The sequence below is a fragment of the Cygnus olor genome, chromosome Z (genome assembly GCF_009769625.2).
Source record: "Cygnus olor isolate bCygOlo1 chromosome Z, bCygOlo1.pri.v2, whole genome shotgun sequence".
In the NCBI taxonomy this organism is placed as follows: Eukaryota; Metazoa; Chordata; class Aves; order Anseriformes; family Anatidae; genus Cygnus; species Cygnus olor.
The window spans coordinates 50,239,125-50,261,795 of NC_049198.1; the positions used below are offsets into that span (position 1 = coordinate 50,239,125).

General features: G+C 44.6%; 1 protein-coding gene across 2 annotated transcripts in view; it reads left to right on the forward strand.

The window, feature by feature from the left end:
* The first annotated feature begins 930 nt into the window (after positions 1-930).
* The window catches only part of ABCA1 (ATP binding cassette subfamily A member 1), a 92,977-nt gene continuing 71,236 nt past the window's right edge, over positions 931-22,671 (forward strand). For both annotated transcript variants that reach the window (XM_040540133.1, XM_040540135.1), the window contains exons 1-3: positions 931-1,068; positions 16,328-16,482; positions 21,569-21,662. In XM_040540133.1, the coding sequence (XP_040396067.1) occupies positions 16,417-16,482; positions 21,569-21,662 (160 nt within the window). In that variant the 5' untranslated portion in view covers positions 931-1,068; positions 16,328-16,416. The remainder of the gene's footprint in view (positions 1,069-16,327; positions 16,483-21,568; positions 21,663-22,671) is intronic.

Here is a 22,671-nt window from a genome sequence, read left to right on the forward strand (position 1 = left end):
CACTGCAGATGAGCAATGGCAGTGCATTATGTCTGTAGTGGGAACCATAATTTAGAGTTGCCTGTCTTTTGCACATTACATGTTTTCATGCACATTGGAAATGCACTGCTACACTTCTGTAGACTGAACTGCAGCGCTTCTGGGTGCTCCTGACAAAAATTTTGGAAAGGGTGATGTGCAGGTTGGTGTTTCTGGGAGAGGAGCCCATTGGGGAGGACGACGAGCACAGGCCATTCCTCAGGTGGCTCCAACATGCTCCCCTTTGTGCTTGTCCCAACCTGGTGAAGTTGGGCACTGTGAAGAAGGGGCTTTTTTAAGGTTTTGGGAGTGGTTCCCAGTCTCACCACGAACCATTTCGGCCTAATTTTTCGTTGTCTCTGGGTAGGTAGCAGCGCACTAACTTTCACAGCTCCTCACCCACTTCCTCACCACGAAGCAACACGGTGCGGGGGGTGTCCCGGTGTTCTTGGAGCTGGCACCGCCGGCGACAACGCTCCTCGGCGGTCCCCGGGCCACCCTCCACCCTTGTCGCCTAGGGGTCCCACGCCACCCGCGTCCCACAGTTACCCTCCCGTCCCGACCCACCACGCGCTGTGCGGTCCCGTGTGGTGCGGGCGGAGCCTCGAGGTTTGTTTTTGGCTGCAACGTGCACGCCCTCATGCAAATCGCCGCGTCCCCGCCTCCCCTTCACCCTCCCCCCCCCCCCCCCGAGAGGGAAAAAGTGGGGAAAAATAAAATTAAAAAAAAAAAAAAGAAAAGAAGAGAAGCAAAATAAAAAAAAAATGCAAGGAAAACAAACAAACAAAAAAAACTAGTAAAAGGGGAAAAAAAGAGAAAAGGGGAAGGGAGAAAGACGCCCCGGCGCTGCCCGGCCTTGGAAGGGGCGGTCGCCGCCGCCCTATAAGAGGCGCTGCGGGGCCGCGGCCGCCCGGGAGCGGGGCCGGCGTCGGGGCCGGAGCGGAGCGAGGTGGAGCGAGGTGGAGCGGAGGGGCAAGGCGGCTCGGCTCGGCTCGGCTCGGCTCCCGGCGGGACCGACGGCGGCTGCCCAGGGCCCCCCCGGCCCGGGAGGTAGGCGAGGAGGGTGGCCGGGGGGATGCGCCGCGCCGTGCCGAGCCGTGATGCGGGCTGCTGTCGGGGGAGGCGGCCCCGGCACAGAGCGAGGGGGAGAAAAAGCGAATGTGTCCTTTTTTCCCACCCCCCCCCTTTTTTTTCCTTTTTTTTGGTCTTTTTGTTTCTCGCTGCGCGCAGCGTGTCTAGAGTGAGGCGCGGAGGATGGCTTGCGGGACGGCAAGGGACTGGGAAGGGGACAGTGCTGCTTGTTTTTTCTTTTTCCCTCCCTGTGTGTTTGTTTATTATTATTACTTTTTTTTTTTTTTTTTTTGTAATCACTTTATTATAGCTCGTTCTGAGCGAAGCGACTCTGGGTTGGCTGCGCTCTCGGAGGGGGGCTCGCCTCGCCACCGCTTCCAGCCCCGGTGGGCTGCTAGAAGATAACGGGAAGGGTTTCCATCCCCTTCACACCTACGGGAAATCCATAAAACGCCGGGGGCGGGGAGGGCCTTGGGATGAGCGGGAGTGTAAAAATAAAAAATCGATCCCGCAGCTTTTGTGATGGGCAGGAGGTTCGCTTGCAGGCAGCATATCCCGCTTCTGTGTGCCAGGCTGTTGTGAAGTCTGTGCCCTGCTATGTTACAGGCTGCCATCAGCCTCCTACAAAACACTGCTGCTTAGTTCGGGACGCGCGTGACTGCTCAGATGCATAAAGTCTGTCAGAGGAAAGGTACTCTGACTGTAAATTGAAAGTTTATAGTAAACAGTATTTTTGTCTGTTTTGAACATAAGGTGTTTGTCCCGCCATCCCCAGCTGTTGTGCTTGGAGATTTTAAGGGCAATCAACTTACTTGGAGGGTCAAAGTTGATCTCCAGTGTGTTGGAGTAGACCTTACTAAAGCTAGGGGGATATAAACACATGCTCACACTTTTTGCTGAATTGGTGCCCATCTTGAAGATTACTAGTGTAGATTAATGCATTACAAACCCGTTAGGAGGTGGCCGTTGGAAATAGGTCGATGCTGGTACAGCAGGGAACAGCCATGTCTTGGGGATGTTCCATTAACAACAGATGGTCCGGCTTGCTGCCTTGAGGCTTTCCTAACTGAGCAGTCTCGCTCGGTTTTGAAAGGGGTTAGGGTAATAAACACACGGTGTGAGTATGTTTTTGGTCTGGTCCTGGTTGGCACAGGTTTCCTTCCTCATGAGCAGGGATGGGTGGCAGCATGTGCCCAGGCTCTCCCATAGCATCATGCAGGGAGCTGTCTGGGGCTGCAGCATTACTGATGTGTCAGCTGTAAATGCTGCTCCTGGGTCATCACCCTTCATCACGTCCATCTGAACCTTCAGGTGTGTAAAAGTGGTTCCTCAGTCTGTACCTGGTGTGGTCTGGGCAGGAGTTATATATATCTGGTGTGGTCTGGACAGCTACGGGCAGGAGTCTGATGCCTTCACTTGCAACATGTGCCGTGTTGATCGTGTTGTCATAGTGCAGTAGGGCTGATCATGGTAAGAATTGGAAGTCGGCCCTTTCCAAACTGTGGATAAAAGGTTTGCAGCCTGGAAAACAAGAGCAGTGTGGTAGAGCTTAAATTGAACTTTTGAAGTCGAGAATATCTCACTTTAGAAGACAGCAAGAGTATGGTCACCACAGTTGTTCTGCGGCGATGGGTGGGTATGTGCTGGCTCTGGGCTGCCAGAGATCGCAGTGGCTCTCATCTGCTGTTACAGTGTAGTGGTCAAGCATTGCAGCCATTCAGAGTAACTTTCCCTTGAGAAATTACTGTTGAAGTTCAATTAGCCATATGATATTTGTGTGAAACAAGCACCTTGGGTGCAGCTATGTGTGAGGTTTTGGTGTTTACAGGAGTTATGGCAATCTTTGGATATAAATTCCAGATTTCTTCCAAATTCAGCTGGACTGTAGTGTAAGCAAGTATATTGAAAATCTCTTAATGTCCCTTTCACCCAGCGAGACTGAGGCGTGTTTATAAATGGGTTTGCCACAGGCAGCTGCTGGCTAACCTTTTTTGTCATGCCAAATTTGTTTTCAAAAACCTGTGTGGCTCGGCTCTGTTGACATGAGCAGAGACCTGGTCTAGCACCAAATTCAGCACCTGCCATTGCAGTGCAGGTGAGAGTAGTTCCTGGTGAAGTGCTGAACTACAGAAGTTGAAAAGGCATGAGTATTAAAAAAGCAAATTCTCAAAGATTAATCTAGTGTACTCAACTCAGGAAGCGAGTCCTCCCTTGCCTTCCTCTCTGCGAGCCTGTTTTCTCACTAGTAGTTCACGTGAATAAATTGTGCCCACAAAACCAGAACAGGAGGAGGATCGGTCCCAAACCCATCCCTCCATGGCAGAATGGGATCAGTGCTGCTAGTGTTTATCACGTGTGTTGCACCACGCAGGCACAACATTTCCTAGGGTGTGGTTTCTTGAGAACTTTAATCCAAAGTAATTGAAGGTTGCAGCTGCGCTAGTAATGGACCCAGTTCACTTCCCCCCAAGTGCCCGTTCTCTCGGCTCTCCCCATCTGTTTCACCCTCTGGGCTGGTGTTGGGAGTTCACCTACCCAGAGTGAACAAACTTGAAATTAATTTTTTCCTCTGAGCTTTCGGGTCTGGGGGTGCTTTCACGGAGGGATGGAAGGGATGAAAACTTTTTTTAGCTTTAGCATCCTGTCTTCAGGGTTTTAGTGTGGGCTTGTGCACGCTGCTGGTGCCAGCACAGAGATAATGACAGGAGCAGGGCAGAAGGGGAACCAGACTACCCCTTTGTTTAAGTAACCTTGGAGCAAGCACCCTTGGTGTTTATATAGGTCTCTTAGGCTGGGCAACACACCAAATCCTGAAATAAGTCCGGAGGCCATGGCTGACCAAACACCAGCATGTTTCTATTAGGCTGCTTATTCTTGATGACTCCTGCTGTGACTGGCCAGAGTCAGGACTTGCTGTTTAATAAAACACACACACACATATATATATGCCATATTTTCCTAGTTCATCTGAGGCAGCTAGGGGCTGACAGTGTAGAAGTTTTTATGTCTGCGGAAGATTTGAATCCTTAGTTCTTGAAAGCTTACTGTGTAGTTATCCAGCACAGTTACAATTACTGATATTAAGAATAAAGATCATAAATACTATGGTAAAATTCTTACTTGTAGAAGATGATTGCTATTATTAAAAAAAAATAAAATATTTCCTGTTATGTAGGAAATACTCCTCTATTTCTACTGGCTGTAGGAAAGTCATACAGAGCAACTCATAAGAATTACTATGATTTGAACTACTGAGCAGAGTACCCTCTTACCTATTTTTAGATCTGTTTTTCTAATAAAACAAACAAACTAACAAAAAACAGCAAAGCAAGACCTGTCTTTTTTAGCACTTGTCATAGGGCAGAAGACATGTGAGCTTGCCTCAAGGACTGAGGGAGAGACAGAGTAGGATGGAAAACTGTTGATGCAGCTTTCCTGACACAACAAGCTAACACTGTAGGAAAAATAGGAGCATTCAGATCTTAAGATTTATTGGGTTATTAGTGAAAAGGCTTGATCATGGATTATAAGAAGAATGTACATCAGTCTGAAAGGCATAAATATCCATATACAAGCTGACCTTTTTCCTCTTCTGTTATTTTCTGGAGGAGTGTTGCTTAGCAGAGCTCCATCTAATCCAATAAGAGATCCGTTTGTGTTGTGTTAACTTTGTTAGGGAACAATTGGCGTTAGGCAAAAAGAGGAGAGCAGAAGAGCCTTTCCAAGACTGCTCTGGCTTGGGCTAGATAGCAAGGTCGTTCTTTGGGAAAGAGCAAACAAAGTCAGAGCCTCTGACCACATGGTTCAGAGATCGTTCTGGAGATCTGGCTTCCTTTCTAGCAGGCAGGGCTGCGTGGAAGGTAAAGAAGTGGCCAAAACCAGCTACCAGCCTACTTGCTTGGCTCCCTGAAACATTCTGCAGTTTTACTAGCCCATGTCCCATTGAAAGGCTGTCACTGGGAGCTGGAACGTAAGCTATGCAATTAATGTTCATTAGCATTCTTGGCTGTAAGTAAAAGCCAAAATTAAGCCATGTGTAAGGTCTCAGGGCAACAGTGGTGGCGGTCTAGGTGACAACAGCAGGACCAGGATAACCTGGTTTCCAGCAACAGTGCCTGTCTTGTGATGACATGCTCCCGTTTCCCCTTAACTGATTTTAATGTCATTATAAAAATGAGATCACAAAACCTTATATTCTGCAAGGTAAAAGCAAAAGTGTATTTTTGCTCAGCTGCAGCACTGTAATGCATCTGTTTTTAAAGACTTTTGGCTGTGTTGCTTGTGTCAGCAACCAAGCTGTAAAGCCCATGTTTTCAGACATGGCTTGTGCTTTCGCAGGTGAGTTCTTGTGCGTTCAAAAGAAACAAGCAGAAATTATCAAACACATGTTTTGTCTGAGAGATGTATTCATGGGCGATAAGTTTATATTCTTAGGATATGTTGATGTCTTTTTCTCCTCTTACCCATGTTGTGATTATGCTCCCATAACAGGAATTTTGTTGTGGCTGCTGGTTTAAGCAGAGTTAGGACCAAATTTGAATGTATTAAAAAATGAAACAAAACAAAACCAAAAACCTCCCCTCACTCAAACAATGAAATGGCAGCAACCTTTTGTATGTGCAGAAGCATAGACATTTCTTTCTAGTAGCAGCAGTGGAGCCCAAGTTCAAAATCTAGTCCTTTCTTAAAGCATTTTCTGTTTATGAAACTAAATTAATCTTGCATTTCAGTCTTTATGCTATCACTGCACGATGTGCTTTTTATCAAAATTACTTGTTTTAAAGTATTCTTGATCTTTTTTACCCTATTAAATTAGAGTAGCAATTCTTACCACCTTGTTTACCAGCTTTAACAAACCAATATTGAAATATTCATCCTAAAGAAAGCCGTATCTTTTCTTCCCAGTTGCATTCACATATAAAACCAGACATAATTGCAGTCAATTGGATTGTCTGTGGGAGTATGCTTTGACTCCAGTGGAAATTTCTCAGCATCATTAAGAATATCCTAAGCTCAACAGAAAATGTATGGCTTGGATCCCATTTCCATTAACAACTTGCCAAACTATTTTGTTTTACATTTCTTTTACGAGCTCACTCTCTCCCTTTCAGCATTTAATGTCACTTCTGCACCTAGCTGAAGTTTCTTGAATTGTTAGTCCTTTGCTTCAAATTGAGTAGACCACAGCTCTTCACTGCTGGATTTAGTCCCTTGAAATTGTGCAAGTAAACTAGTGGATCTTTGTCCCAAATCTTGCGTGAAGATTTGTAACTTAGGATATGAACAAATTCGGTCATCCTTGTCTCTGTTACATCAGTATGTGCATTATATTAAAATAAACATACTTTTGTGTATTTTACATGCCTGCTAACTGTCTTGTTGACCCTAAGGATTGGAGCTTTAGCTGCAGGAGTGTGAGTTGTACAGCTGGAGCTAAAGAACGTAAATGTGCGGAACGACTTGTTTCTGTGAACCAGGCAAAAAGGGGAAGCTTTGCACACAACTTTCTGGCAGCACTCCCGGCAAGGTGCCTGGTGCCACACCTGCCGCAACAGGCATGCTACCTCCATTCTTATCATCTATGCCAATTATTTTTTATTCCTCTATGAATAACCTTAGAGATAAGTGGTTATTGAAAGCCGTATCAGTTGCAAAGATTGAGCAGAAATTCATTCCTCTTCATAGCTGAAGCTCATTACTTTTGAAAGCATTTGGAGACGTTTATTATCTCTAGTGAATTACTAGTTTCTACGTCCATATTGTTGGGTGGCTCGTGATGTAGGAGCTGAAGTCGTGTTGTGGGATGATCTGTTGTAGGGTTTCAAGGATCAAACAGTTCAAACTGACATCTGTTGCAAAATACTGCCTTTGCCACCTGTTTTTTTTTTTGACAATGTCATTTCCTTGCATTGTGCTAGAGGCTTTTTCTTGGCTGATTCTTTTCTGCATAGTTCAGAGAATTTTTTTTTTGTTTCTTCTGCTGTAACCTATACCTGTGTGACAGATATCAGTGCAGTTGTGTAGGTACCAGGCTTCACAGACAGCTTATTCCTTGCGCCAGTGAATCCCAAAGAAACCTCTGGGATGTTTCCCACAGTATGAGCCACGTTGCATTCTGCTTTGTTACCGGACATATGCTGGTTCACGACATGCTGCTCCCAGATGGCAAAGATCAAGAAGAAAATAACAGTAAAGTTTATTTGGATGTTACAGGGCATACAGGGCAGACAAACATCTCAAATTGCAGTTTAATCTTGTGCTGGGCTGTTTGTAACCTTCTCTTCTCCCAAGATCAAGAGCAAGCTACAGAAACAAGACTTTGAAGACATTGCCTTCCAAAAAAGTCCTTATGAAGGTGATGGCAACGCGGCAAGGCGTGGTGACTTTGCTCAAGAGAAGATACAAGTACCCCAGTGGTGCTCCAGCCAATCCAGGGTAGGAATGTGGAGCACTTATCCAGTGTACACTTTCTTAAGACAGATCTCTAGCTGCTTTGTTTGGATAAAGTGATTCAGTGAGCAGGGAGTGGTGCTGAAGAGGTTTTCTTGCCTAAGACCCCCTGAGCTCACAGATTTCTGTTCCCAAAAGTTGAGTAGGCTGATGACTTTCTTGGGGGGTGCCATGTCTTTCCTCTCACCCTGAAGGTGTCTGTCATGCAGAAAACGGTACCTTTTGCAATGTGAAATGCTTCCTCCTTTTTCCCATTTGAGGAGATAACGTCCTTAAACAGGATGCGTCATCAGCTGGAAAAACTGACTGAGGCTGTGTTACACAGCTTTTTGCAGACTGTGTACTGACAATGCTATAGTTGCTCAGAGATCAAAGCTTAATGGCATGAATTGAGCTCAAATGTCGCAATTATTATTTTAGCAGGATGTTCTATTATTTCTAGATCCCACTACAGAGAGGAGCTCATTCTTTGAGAGCCAAAAAAAAAAAAATCAGCTAATATGGACTATGGATTTTTGGACATTGGCCGTGATAAAGCAAATCGTCTTTGTGTTTGTTTTCACCAGAGAATGGACTATATTTCGGCCTCTTTTTTTTTGTATGGGGAGAGTTCGGATGTCCAGTGTAATAGGAAAGTTAAAATATTTCATGTGTTTCACAATGTTCCAGTGGAAGTTTTTTTTGGTAAAACAGACAACTGTATTTGAGTGTTATACTTGACACTTAAGCAATTGCTCTTGCTGAATTGTGTGACACAATCTCCTGCACGTGCCTTTCTCTGGGCCAGTCCAGCTGTGGCATGTGCAAGCCTGACTTCTTCCATTGCATTGGAAACACACTTGTTTTCACCAGTGAGCCTCCTGAATGTGCTAGCAGTAAGGAGAACCAGTTGTTGTGGTCAGTCTGGTAGGAGGACATTGCTCCTATGTGACCTGGGACAGGTTTTCAAAGGAACTTGTTATGCTCTGTCACAAGGGAGGCTTCTAAACACCAGCCATGTCTAAAAACATGGCTTCATATAAATGCCTAAGGAGGCACTGCAAACTTTGGAAAATCTAGTTCAATTTATATTATGGAATACTTTGTAAGCTAGTGCTCAGGTCTTTCTCAAACTATCTCATATGGTTTATTTCTCGTTGGTAGGCATGGGCCCACCTGTGCCCTAAAAATACCTCTTGGGACTTCAGCTTTGCCAGAAAGAGGAAGCAAGACCATCTGAAGAGTTCATGGCCAGCAGTTTCTGTGCTTGTAATATTCATTCTGGTCTCAGGCTTTCATAATGATCTCTGCTCAGCGATTCATAGCTGGTCTTTTTGAGCTACTCAGCACTTAATATGCTGGCTTTTTAAAAATCCAGCTGTTTATTCCTAGTGTCAAGGCTAGGTACCTTTTAGAAGCCCCTTTCAATTTTGCCTAAATATTTGGGGTGCTGGATTTCTGCCCCTAACATCACACCGTATTTGTTACAGTTCCTGCCAGAGCAAGGTCTGGGGTTTCCTCTCCTCCTGTAATTCATACAGTGACAGGCAGAACCCAGTACCGGTCTCTTTTACAGGACTAATTGTTTTAATAGCAGCAGTTAAAGCAGGTTGAGAGTAGTTATTTTCTTGTCCTGCTGTTCTTAAAAGGAGCAGTTCTTTTCTACCAGCTGTCTCTTCTCTTCGGTGAGGTTCAGCCCTCTTAAACAAAGGGAAGTCATTTACTTGGTCTTTTGTAGCTGTGTGTATGCTGCAGTAAGGATCCTGTGGATAAGTGAAATGCAGTGTATTGGTTTTGTTTGGACACTGGTCGAATTCCATGAGAATGTTTAGTCAGCCTACTGATACTTTGACACTATCCTTAGAGGGTTTTAGGAAACTTGACATGCTCCTCAGGGGGAAATGAGTCAAACTGGTTGTGGATTATTACCATGAAGCTAGATCTTAAAGTGCCTCAGTCATATGCATCATTGTTATTCAGACGGCAGACAGATGGCCAAGTTGGAAACAATGTTCTAGTTGCTTACAGGGTTAGTAAGTGCTGGAGAACAAGGCCAGCACCTGTTTATTACCAAACATAAAGCCAGGTAGTCAGTATGTGTAAAGTGATGTAAACTAGTGGAGGATCTTGCCAAGAATCACCACCCAAATGTTGTTTGTGGTCCTAATTAAGTCCTTGCCTGCTGACCCAGAAGCTCGCCAATCACATTGTTAACAATAAGCAGTCAGATTAAACCCTGTGATGTGATCTGGGCCATTTTGAGAAGGAAAGCACTTCTCATTGAATGAATTTTTCGATGGAATAGGAAATTTTGTCCGATATTCCTCTGGCAAATGGGAAATAAATGGAAGTCCTCTGTGGGGATGTTACGAAAGACTTGCTTTTTGGTGTCTGTGTGGCTCCACTGATAATGATCCTGTGTCCCAGAGAGCAGGCTGCAGGTTCAAAGCTCACACCTCCTCTGCTGACCCTGCATTGCTCGTTATTGCTACAGAGTCTAGCAGTGCTTAAACTGGGAGACAGACCTGTGGCATCTGGTAGTTGTATTCTCATCTCTGCTTGTGCTTTGGTTGTGGCCCGGGGTGAGTTGCTGGAACTGACCATGCTGCTAACGTTTTTGAAGGCATCTTTTTGTAATGTAGTTCAGGCTGTTTGAGTTAAAGTGTGACTTTAAAAGAGCAATGGTGTTATTCCTAGAAGAGTGTTATTGTTTGGGTGCAGTTTCCCTTCTTGCCTATGTGTTTTTTAACTCATAGTCGTGAGCTTTTTGACTTCATAGTCAAGAGTTAATGAGTTTTCTTGACTTCTTGAAGGTTTTAGAGATGTGAATGTCAGATTTGCTCCTATTAGTCTTGCAAACTTCGCATGAGTTGCTTTGGTTTTAGAATGGACATTTACTCCTGATTCTTCATGCACTGTCTGTTTCTACTGTGGAGATTATCTCCAGTTAGATCCCTAATAGTGGGATAAGTAATTGTTTGCATTTGTCCTCAGCTGCTCTTTGTTGAGCCTAATCTCAACAGCATTGTAACTAATGCTGCTTTTCCAATTCCTTTAGTCTTGTTGAAGTTGTGTAGAAGCAAAATGCTTATCCCTTTCTGGAAATCATGGAAGTTATGGTGAAGGGGTACTTAATACTTGTGTCTTGAGAGTTGCTTATTGCTTCGCGCAGTCACAGGTTGTACGAGGTGGATGTGGTTGTGTAAGTCTCTTGGCTGTAGCTACTATGCTGGAAGAAACCAGAAGCTTAGGTCTAGGTGTCCTGCAGAGAAATGGCCAGGATGTTAGACCCTGATTTGGGAGACGTGGACTTCGTTCTAGTCTCTTGACTTAATCTGCACCTCTATTCCCCAAATGAACAGAAGGGCTACTAGTTCTCTGATGGCTTGTCCTGTTTAAATCAAAATGTCAGTTCTTGAGACATGCACTTCTCTCTTGCCATCGTTGTTCATGGCCGTCATGGGGACCTGCTCACACTTGGTGGCATATGGAGTACTGGGGGACTTTGCTTTTGGGTCTGGGCTTTGCAGGGTTGACGTGGCTCATGATAGTGTTTGCTCCACGAAATGCAGCTTGACCTACCTAAAGGAAATGAAATGTTAAGTCATTTCTCAGCATTCCCCAAAATGACTGTTTCAGCTCAAAACTGCCGTTTTTTCTTCCCTTGCCCCATTTCTTTCAAAGAGCGGCTGTTTGATTTGATAGATACTTATAAAAAAGCTAATGGTGTTAAGCAGATGTACAGCTTTTAATCTGAGATGGACTGTGTAATGTGCTAGACCATGTTTGCTCATAGTAGAGGAACAGTACTGGCTGTAGTAGTACAGCAGCTAATATTTTCTTTTCTCTCAGAGGGCATCATCTCTAGATATTAGATTGATATGCTCCCTGGCTGGTTGGTCTGTGGAGTGCTGCCAATGATGGTAGCTTTTATGATGTGGAGACCTGACCAAGAGGGCGGGACAGAAGCCACTGACTGCTTTCATGGAGGCCTCTGAACCTTCATCAACTGGTAAAAAAGCTTTTAGCTCTGCTGACCAGGGCTGGGTTTAAGTCGTTGCTGGAGGCTTGAAGGTAGCCTGCTGCCGGAATCCTGAAATGTTCCAGTCTCATAAGGTTTGATAAGTTCGCTTTGTTCACTGTCTAAATAGTGATTTCTTCTCTAGGGAAAAGGTTTTTTCGCCCCCAAAAGAAAGCAAACAGCTGCATTGTTTGCAGAAAGCTGCTTTTGAAGGCTGTTTTATGTTTATTTAGTACAGACACCAGGCATGGGGGTGGGGAATTGGTTCTCTGCCACTTGAGCTTTTTTCCCCTCTTAAAATCTACAGCTGTAAAAATACATAGCTTTGTGTTTAAGACTGATTGGACCTGGAAACTCTAGGCATACCAGCTAATGGACTTTTCAACAGCCATTCTACTCCCAAAGAGTGGGGTAGCACCGATCTAGAAAGAAAGGGTTGGTCAAAGTGTGTATTTTGTTGTCAGCATTTTCAGAGCTTGCCCCATAGTGTAATTATTTCTTAGGAGTAATTTTCTGAATTGCACACTGAGATGGAATTGCAGCCTTACAGGTCTGGAACCTCTGCAGGGTTTCTGCAGTGGGCAGAAGTGCCATATACAAAGGCAGCCCCTGGGACAAGTGTGTGGACCCTCATGCTTTAATTGTGCAGGTAGCTGTTGTGGCTGCTTGGTCTGAGCTGGTGGAGAGGGTCCTGACCCAGCATAAGCAGGAACCCCGGACTGGATCAGAAGGTACACGCAGGCTGATCTGCCCTGCCTCTGTCTCTGATGCCCACAAATTTCTGTGGGTTGAACAGCTGTTTTGTAATTGGAAGGGTAAGCTTCTCTCAGGGAAGAGACTATGCAGAAGACTATCAAAAGATGGGGGGGAATATCTAGATGCCTTTGCTTCATCCCTCCTGTGTGTTTTTTTTTGTCATGAATTGCGAAAATTTTGGAATGCTTAGTAAATAGCATGTTAAGTGTATGCAAGTCTGAGTGGCACATTGGTAAGGCATTCGAGGAGGTCTGTATACTGGATACCCAGAATTTATTTGCTGGTTAAATGTAGGGTAACCCTTTGATCCGTTTGACTGGCTGTATGGTTATCTGAATGCTCATTGCTTTATCTGTGTTGCATAGGGCACGTGGTGGGATTCGGGACGTTACTCCAAACACCATTTGCTTGTTTCAGTTATCAGACAGCCCTTTCTGATGGTATCTGTTTATTTGTAGTAACGTGGTGGATAGAGTTTGCACCTGAGGTACCAGACAGCCGCCAGGTGTATCCCAAAGCTGTAGGCAATTTGAGCCTCCCTTGGCGTGCTCCATGTTGCCTAAGCTATGCAGTGGTGTTGCATGTCTTGGCGAAGAGGTGGAGAAATGCTGAAGCAGAGCTAGACAAAAACAGATTGCTGGGTGATTAAGAGAAGTAAGCCTATTTATTGCCCTTAGGCTTAAAACTGCTGTGTATGGGTACCTACCTCTGCTGGAAAACTTGCAGTGTTCACACAATGAGGAGATTGGATGTGCAAGGTGTACGTCTACAGCAAAGACCTCTACACAACCAGGTTGCGCTGCTTGTTACAGTTGGGGAAATTGTTCCTGCTGTCATGGAGCAGAGCTTTACAGAAGCAAGAGATTGCATTTTAAAAGGGTAGGCCCAGTCTTGGCAGTCTTAAATCCCTGCTGTTCTAGACAGAAATGGTGTTGCTTTTTTAGAGGGTTCTGGGTAAGTGTCAGGAGTGGTCACTGATGCATACTGTTGACTCACAAAGTTTTCCTTAGGTGCGACACAAAAGGGAAACTGGCTGGTATATGTGCATTTGGCACTGTGGTACTAAATGGCAAGTTGGGTTTCCCAGCTGTGTTGAACTTCCCAGGCTAGTCTGAAGTGGAAATACAGGTGGACTTCAGCTCCTTGAGCTGGAAGTGTTGGGTCTGTCACAGTTTTCTGTGTTGCTGCTTTATAGTTCTTGCCTTCTGACAGCTAGAACATCTGAAAGAGAGGTAACCCATTTTCATCTGAGTTTCTTAGCTTGCAGAGCATTTTGATGTATTAGTAATTCAGGTGGACCTAGTTAACTTGTATCAGCAGTGAACCAAATATGCCAGCCTCTGTGGATCAAAATCAGAGACAGCTCTAGGCACCAACAAAACCTGTCTTGCCCACTCTGTGAGAGAGATTGGGGCAAAAGTATGTCTCTGAAGCTGTCATCTCAACATGGCTGGAAGAAGTACAAGTGGGGACACTTCAGCTTCAGGTTTTGTGCAGTTGACAAGTATCCAGTGTTAGGACCTGCCCCTTGGCTTAATGTAGAGACTTAGCTAGTTGTGTCAACATCTGGAAGAAGTTTTCCAATCTTCCAGTACAGTTGTAACAAATCAATATCTTTTTCCTAACTTGAAACTTGTATCCAGACTTACTAGCCTGATCTGAAAGCCTTCGCATTTGCTCTGTTCCCCATAAAGTTTACCTAAACTCTGGAGAGCTGCAATCCAAGCAGACATAGCCGAGTCTTTCTAGTTGCACAGGTTTCTGCTGATCAGCAGAGATGTGTGTTAAGTGAGCTCATATATGTCCTTATCTCACTACAGAGTGCTAATGCAATGCGAACCCTCCAACCTCTATAAAGCAGTAGTTCTGTATTTTGAATCCTGGGGGCTGCCTGCAATCGCTAGGCACCAACATCTGGATTCTCACTGGCATGGACTAAACCAGATATACAGTGACTAGCTCAAACATCCTCTGGATGGCTTCAAATTTTACTCTACCTTTATGCAGGTTATTAAAGCAAAGACATTCTATGATTTCATGAACTGTGTGCATTTCCATTCAGAATGACAGGTCTCTCTGGCTTTCCTCAGGATCCTTCCAGCTCTCTTGATCCTTCTTGTGGCACTTATACTTGTGGGGTTTTATAGTTGTTGGAAAACACTGGGAAGTAGTTTGTTGCAGAGTGTTGATCGGATGGTACAGTGGGATTTTTTTAATGCTGTGTATGTGCTATTAGCTATTGTAGTGCCTCGCTCTGAGCACGTCTGGGAATTCACTACCTGCCAGCCAGATGTGCACGCATCTGGAATGTGTTAGTGTCTGGGTGCTCTGAATAGAGGAAACCACAGTGCTGGGGGAGGAAGGCTGTCCTGCCAGATCCGCTGGGCATCTACCTGTGAAGAGGAGCATCTGTGGGCACAGGTCATTTCAGTGAGTTATAGCAGTAGTTAACGAACCCATGCTGCCTGTATGCTCGGCTGCCTGGGTACTGACATGAGGTTCAATTTGTAGGTTTTTGTAGGCGTCTGTTATCATTCTTGCTTCCCTAAACTGGCATAAAGAAGCACTGTTGTCCTGTAGTGATTCTACAGTGTAATTGTCTGTAGCACTAGCATGACTTTGTTTCATTAGCCATGATAGGGAAACTTTTTTGTAGCACAGACCTATACTGTAAAACAACTTTTTAATCTGCAAGTCATTGTAATAATGGATTTAGTTGTGGGCAAGTCTTAAAGGCTGCAGATATGCATTAACTCAAAACTCACATCCTGAATTACCATTTCTAATCCAGTCTTGGTCCAGTATAGGACTGGTCAGAGCATTTCTTGAAGTCTTATCTTCCTAGCACATTTACAGATTTTCAAAATGTTTTCAATGCAGTTTGCAATCAAGCATGCAACTCTGAATCATAAGGCTCGGATACTGGTATGTGGGATGTTAGAATCAAAAGCATGTGTGTTCCCACTCTAACAGATGTTAGAGTGGATGGTTATCTCATAGTGTGTTTGGATCAGTTGCTAGCTGTCCTGTTAACACTGAGCCTGTCAACAGAGTGTATTCAGGAACATAAATCAGAGTTAATTTGATGTGGATTTAGCCAAATTCCTGCATGGACACTTATTTGGAATGAAAATGCTCTTACGCTGAAGTGGCTTAAAGTCAGAAGTAAATTAAGCTATGCTAAATTAATTCTTAAAACAAAAAAAGTTTAATGACATTCAATCTGCTATAAGCTCACCTTTCCATCTGAGCCTTCCTGGAAGTCTCTGTGTACCCAAGCCTATACCATGTAATTATTAAAAGCCACCAAAGAAACGAATGCGTTTTTAAATCCTTTATACTTTCTCATAGTCTTACAAGGTGCATAATGAATGTACAGTATTCACAACAGATGTGGAGGCCAGGTGGCTGCAAGACCTGACACTGACTCAACAGCGATTTTCCATTCACTTTATCCAAATGTAAATGGTGGTAGGGTCATTCTTAGTCTCTTCGTTTCAAGGAGATGAATGTTTCTCCCTCGCCTGTTAATTGCATAGCATTTTGTCCTACAAGCTGTGGTGCTGATTGGACTTCCAAACAAAGGGATTCCTGATTTGGTGTTACATTCTTCACCATTATAAAAATAAATATGGAAAGACGCTTAAGGGGAAAAAAAAAAACAACAGTTGTCAGAATTGTATGGTTCAACCTCATTCAGAGAGTCTCTAAATCAGCTTTCAAAGCCTATGGTTTCTTCCCCCTTCAGGGCTGTCTTTGCTTTCATTTTTTTTTGGAGGGGGGAGGAAGCAGGGAAATTGCTTTCTTGCAGGTGTTTCATTCTTCTGTATCTTGGAGCTCTGAAGTAATAGGCAGTGATTCTAAATCTGAGTTTACTTGGGCCCACGAGTCTCGAGTGGAGTGCACGGGGTAAGAAGGAAGAGATGGGGAATGCACCGGGGTGCTGCAAGGTTATATGGGTTCACAGGGCACAGTCTCTGGCTTTCTGTGTCTTGTTGCATTTCCTGTATTAACACAGGTTTTCCCTTTCAGCTCTTGTTTTCTAGTTAATGCCCAGCCACAACCTCCTTGCTGTGTACTGCTGTTGCTGCACAAGAGGAGCAAGGCGTTGCTGAAGAGCAATGGCTTTTTGGACGCAGCTGGGATTGCTGCTATGGAAGAACTTCACCTATAGGAGAAGACAGACTGTAAGTATTAGCCAAACGGTTTTTTGGTCTTAAGTTGTAGCCTTTAGCTTACTTGTAAAGCAACATAGAGAAAAATTCCTGTATCTGTGTGTCTCAAATCTTAGTGGATTCTGGAAGAACAACTGGTCTTCCTTTGCAGAGGGCTGATTCAAATCCCAAAAGTGTGGGTGCACGCAACTGTGGGGGCTTGGAGGTCCTGAATCCCAGCAGGAGAATATGGAGACTGAAACACTCATCAGACCGGGCAGAGAGGATGCATGTCTGCTGCGTGCAGCAGGGAGGGATGTAAACATCCCCTGGGGTCTAAAAGCTTTTGACTTCTGTAAGCTGCAACAACAGCAGAGAAATTCAGCCACTTCCCAACACCAGCAATGTTGGGACCTCTGTTAGAGGCAATAGCGGGCATTTTCAATCTGTAATCAAGGAGAGAAACACAAACCTGCTGTGTACCTTTCCGACAGGTGTTGTAGTTTACGTGGCTGACAAGAGACGTGTTCTCAGATTCTTGTGGAGAGGAATCCAGGCAACTGATGCTTTTCTACCAAGGCATGTTCTGATCGGTTTCAGTGCTGGCCCCACCATCTGTTAGCAGTGTGGAATCATACCTGCTTGGGTAGACAGTATCATAGAGTCATTCAGGTTGGAAAAGACCTCTACAATCATCTAGTCCAACCTTTAACCTAGCACTAAAGTCCACCACTAAACCATGCTACCAAATCTACTTGTATGCAAGAGGAGTCTCTCTTTGTGGCGACAGGGGCACAAGAGCGTGAATTCAGCATATTCTTCTCAAGGCTTTTTGTCTTAACATCAATGAGACCTCACAGCATGCTGTAACTCCTGCAGACAGCTAAAAGCCACAGAAAGCGTGTTGTTTCTCCTCCAGGAATTTTGGAGGTAGCCATGTTGGACTGGGGCATGTTCTGTAGAACAGGGCTGTACAGAGGAACTGTCCCATTAGGACTGACCTTGAGGAGGTATGAGTAGGGAATGCAAAGGGAACACGAGTTACCAAGGTGGTGAGTGGAAAGTGGCCTCTCTGATAAGCTTTCTGAACCCTGCAAATGTCAGGGTGTTTGCCAGCTGGCTGGGGCTGGGTCGTTTTAGAAACTCAGTGTCACACGGGAGAGACAGGCAGCTATCATTTTCACTAGGGGAGATGGAAACAGTCCATGAGGTCTTTGCTCAAATGTCTGGGTCTTGTCATAGGACCGGTGTCCAGTGAATTCAGAGCTGAATGTATCCTATTCTTACAGTGCTTAAATAAAATCAGACAAAGGGGACTCCTGCCAGATTAGACTTTTCCTGTAAGCTCCATGGTTGCAGTGCTATCAAGGTGGCAAGAATTTCCGTGCAAGTTGCATGTTTTTGTGCTTACCCAAGAGCCTTGATCTTCCATGACAAGACAGCCCAGCTGATAAGCTGTGGGCTGTGCCAGCCCTAAGGAATGACATTGCCTGCTCTCTGGAAGTACGTATGGGTCAGCATCCTAACCTTGTGAACTGCCTCATAATTTAGAAAAATGTTGCAATGGAGCTGGGGGGAAAGTAGTCTCAGTAGTAGCTGCAGCTCCTAAAAGAGCAGGCTGTTCTCAACTACCACCAAAGTAAACTAGGCTCTCAGAACTGAAAATAGTCTCTTCCTCCCTTGCTACTAGAAATCTTACTCCCGTTCTCTCCCAAACTGGCTTTATGAACCTGGGGGAACTGTAGGAGATTGTATCCTCTGGAACAATGCTTAAACTGGTTCAACTAGGAGGAGACTTCAGAAGAGCTGAGTTTTATGCTGAGGATGATGGCTGTTTTGGCTGGACCTTCTGAAATTAATGCGTCAGGTCTGAAGGTTACTTGAAGAGGTCTGAGTCTAGCATGGCATGTCCTATCAAGTAACTGTAGGCTAGAGTGCCAGGCAGCACAAGTTCATACAGGTCTTTTGGCAATGCCACAAAAACGCAAAAGATGTCTGCATGTTGGTGGAAAAAGACTTTCCTGCTTGTAATTTTGTCGCGATCTTGAATCTGTTCAGCTATTTCTTGGTACCTTTCACCAGCTTCTGTATCAATTTCCCATTGCATAGCCCAAAGACTACTGCTTTATAGTCTATTCCATAGCAATATTATTAGTCAATACCCAGTGAAGTCCCCAGTCATTCCTTCATCACACATTCTGCATATATCTCCATGGTTTTGCTCATTAATGGTTTCAGTTCAGGCTTTAACTGCAGATACTGAGGGGAAGGCCACTTGAAAAAATGGAAAGGAGATGGCAGAACCTCTCTTCTCACCATGGTGCTCTCACGTCTGCACAGTCATTCATCTGTTTGCTCTACTGTTAGAAGACCACTGTCCTTCACCTATGTTTGCTGGCAGTGGTGCTCACCCGTTTGTACCTACTGAAGATGTAGCCCAGAAATAATTTGATTTTTTTTTTTCCCTGCAAGAAGCGTGGGCTAGCCTTTTCTTCCCACTGAACTCTCTCCTCTGGTGCTGTGAGTTTGGGCTGCGTTGCGAAAGCTGGGTTCAAAGCTCAGCCTGACGTGTGCAATTCAAGCGTTACTTTGTACTGGATAACTTCCAACAGCATTGGAGTGGGGGGAAGGAGCGCACAGGGGGAGAGCAGGGGGGGAAAAAAAAATCATGTTCAGGGGTCACTGTTGTGTAAAAGCGCTATCTCTCCCTGCTGTCTTGCAAATTAGGAGTCATCTCAAACTGGCATGGAGAGACTGGTTAGCACTGGAAGCTCCCCCCATGGAAACTGGACCATGAAGATGGGGACGGTGGTTGACAGTGAGACAGGGTGGTAGTTTGGTTAGTTCTTGCTCAATAGATTTCCTGTTGACACAGCTTTGATTTCAATATTTAATAGTAGCCAGCATTGTCAGCCAACTGGTATAAATTGGGCATGCTTTGGGAACTAGCCTAGTAAAACTATGAACAGTTTGTGCTGCCTCTGAACTCACCTTCTGTGTGCAAACGGGATGTTCCTTCCTCAGTTCCAGATGGGGCAGGGGTGGCAGCCGGGGTTGGGAGCTTGGAGCTTCATTTTACTGTTCACCAGGCTGGTCTGGTCGCTGCAGCATGAAACAGTGGGAGAGGAGACTTGGTTCTTCAGTGTCTTCTTAGCAGGAACCTGGGAGAGGCATGTCCCTTTTAGTATCCGTGTGTCCTCTTCTGCAAAAGCCCCAGCAGATGAAAAGCTCTGGTATAATTGCTGTCACATGAAGGTCAGGAAACAGCATGGGAAGGAACCTATTGAACTCTAGGAGCAAAAGGAAAATAATTTGTTTTTTTGTTGAATAGCATAAGAGGCTGCCCAAGGAGTCCAAACTCTCTACTGAAAATCTGCAGATGCTTTGACCCCATGCAAGCCTCAATTGCCAGCCACATCTCATGGAGTAGCATTTCATTTACAGCTGTGATGTAGCAGCCTTCAGCTGCTAACATACAGTTCAGTCGGTCCAAATGGCCTCCTTCTTTTCTCTTTGTTCTTCCCTGGGTTGTGAATCTGGAAAGCCAGAAACATGCGTGCACATACATATGCAGAAGCATACAGCACCTTGCATGCAGCCTGCACGTGGTTACCTTCTGGACTGTGCAATTAGACTACCAAGGCATTTTTGTGGCACCTTTGTTAGCGTGGTTTCAGTGCATTCCCTTATCCGATGGCTATATAATATGTGCATGTGAATAACGGGGAGGGGAAACAGTATTCAAAACTCATCCTGCAGAGCCGGGCATTGTTACCAGAAATGCCTGGGAGACTCTGCTCCGTTTTCACTTCCGGGTACAGTTACCATGTGGTTGCATGTCAGCCATTAGTGGTATCTGTGAAGAGGCATCCTAGATGGTTCCTCTGCTGGATCATGGCATTTGTTTTAACATACTGATTTTACAGCGTGAGACTTTTTTTCAAGGTACAGTAGTCAAGAAATCTCACCTCCAAGTTTGATTGGAGTGCTCTGTGTTGAATGTCAAGAGCCTAATTTTAGCTGTTAATGGTGTAATACAGGAAAAACACATTTATGTGGGGATTATCTCCTCCACTGGAGTGCAGGTCTTATCCCGTCCGGCCTGTAAGAGTGACGTAGATGTCTTATTAGGAAAGATGTTTTATTCCTGCAAAGGAGAAAAGATTTCTCTTGACCAAGAAAGCACTCTCGTTTCCATTCCCCAAAGCATAGAAGTAGCAGTATAAAAAGCTTTCCGTTTTCCTTGTCTTGTGGTTTACCCGAGATGCATGTTTAGGCAGCCTTTCTGGAATGGGGAAAGGAGGGAATAGCTGGTGAAGCTCAAGCCTGGAACTCTTTTGCTTGTGTTCCAGGAGCTCTGTGTTGAAGTGTTGCTTTCTATATGTGCTTCTGTGGGATGTAGCACATACCAGTGAATTTTGCTGTGCTTCAATTCCTTAAAAAATGCTCTGCATTTAATTGTACCCTTTTCTTCTATCCTCACCTCATTCCTCTAAATAACTGAGTTCTTTCTATCTTTACCTGACACTCACTGTGTATATGTAAGTACCCGAGACCAGTGTTTGCCTGCCTTTGGGAACGTAAATACACCAGAACAAAACAGTAACTAGGTATAAGCTTAGTAGTTTTGCTCTCGTGATAACAATATACATCTATAACAGAGAAACTGAAAGATTTGGCACAGCTATGCACTGGCACAATTTTCATCCCTGATGTTAGGGTAGAAGCTGAGTGATTTATTGTGAGGATGAGATGTAAGTACTTCCCACTAACTCTAAAATATGAGGCCAAAAATTCAGCTAATTGCTGGGAAGATTAATTGGGCAGTTTCTTGCAGGCAAGAGACGAAAAGAGCTATAAAAAAGCCAAAAATAACCCTTCTTAAGCACATCCAGTTTAGGCCTGTAACTGTCACATATCAACGAGAAAAGACTAATTCTTCACAGAGTGTCTTCTGAAGTAGTAGGAACAAACTTTTTGGTTCTGGAATGCATAACCAAAAGTACACGAGACTGTGCTTGGAAAGCTGTCCTGACTTACAAGTGGATTGTACTGGAAACTCTGTTCTGTCCTGTATTTTGCATATGACGTCTTAATACTTTGTCTTTATTGTTTCCAGTTCCAGCTGCTGATCGAAGTTGCTTGGCCTCTGTTTATCTTCTTCATCCTGATCTCTGTAAGACTTTCATATCCGCCCTACGAACAGCATGAATGTAAGTACTGAATGCAGCAGCTGCACCCAGAGCAGTTGTTCCATAGCTAGGAGGCAGCAATGCCAACTGGCAAGAGACAAAGAACAGGGGTAGTGGTTGCATACCTCTCAGTAATCTTCAGGGAAGCTTTAGTGGCTGCTTTCCTTCCATCTTGGGGTCTGCAGCCTGTTCTGACACGTTAATGTTGCTTCATTACCGTACATTGCTCCTGCTTTTCTTGATGTTCCTTAGTTTCTGCAGTTACAATCTATTAGCTGAGAATTTGCTGTGGGAGCGTGACAAGTCTGCAAAACCCACACAGAACCTAAGTCTTATTTCTCATCCTTGATCTGTATGTGACTTAGCATAAAAAGAAAGCAGTGTTCAGATCTGTAGGAAAGCAATCTCATTTTCAGGCAGTAATGTGGGCTAATGTATTACATAAAACAACAGAGGAGCAATTCCATTCCTTCTAACTGCACACCGTCAGCTCCGTACTCAGTAGATTCGGCAGCCATACGCTTGCGAAGAAAACTGTTGTATTTTTCTCTTCATATCATAAATGGGCACACGTCAGCTTTTCCTTCAGAGGAAGCTTATTCTTGCCCTGCGGATGGCTGTCATTAGGCCTCTGTGTTGGTTGCCGTTTGATTTAGGAAGCATATCTTGTTTATTAGCATTATGCTTCATCTTACCGTGATTGGTGGCGACCTCATGCTGCAATCAGCTGACGATGGAAGAGCTCTTTGTTTATCTTTCCTTTGCCTGATTACTACAAGGTAAGGGTTAAGGGTCAGCACAACATGTTTCTGGAGGGCAATCTGAAGTATTTTGTTCTTAAAATAGGTGAAGAACTAGCTCTTACAGCACTTACCCTGTGGTTCTTTGCAGCGGCTGGGGCATTTTATAATGCTTGCTAGGCTTTCAAGCTAGCAAGGAGCCTTTCGAGGTTGAAGTGCTGATGTCTGCAGTTTCCCTATATGCATTGGACACTGCTGGTCTCATGCACTGCCTAAGTCACTTTCTACTG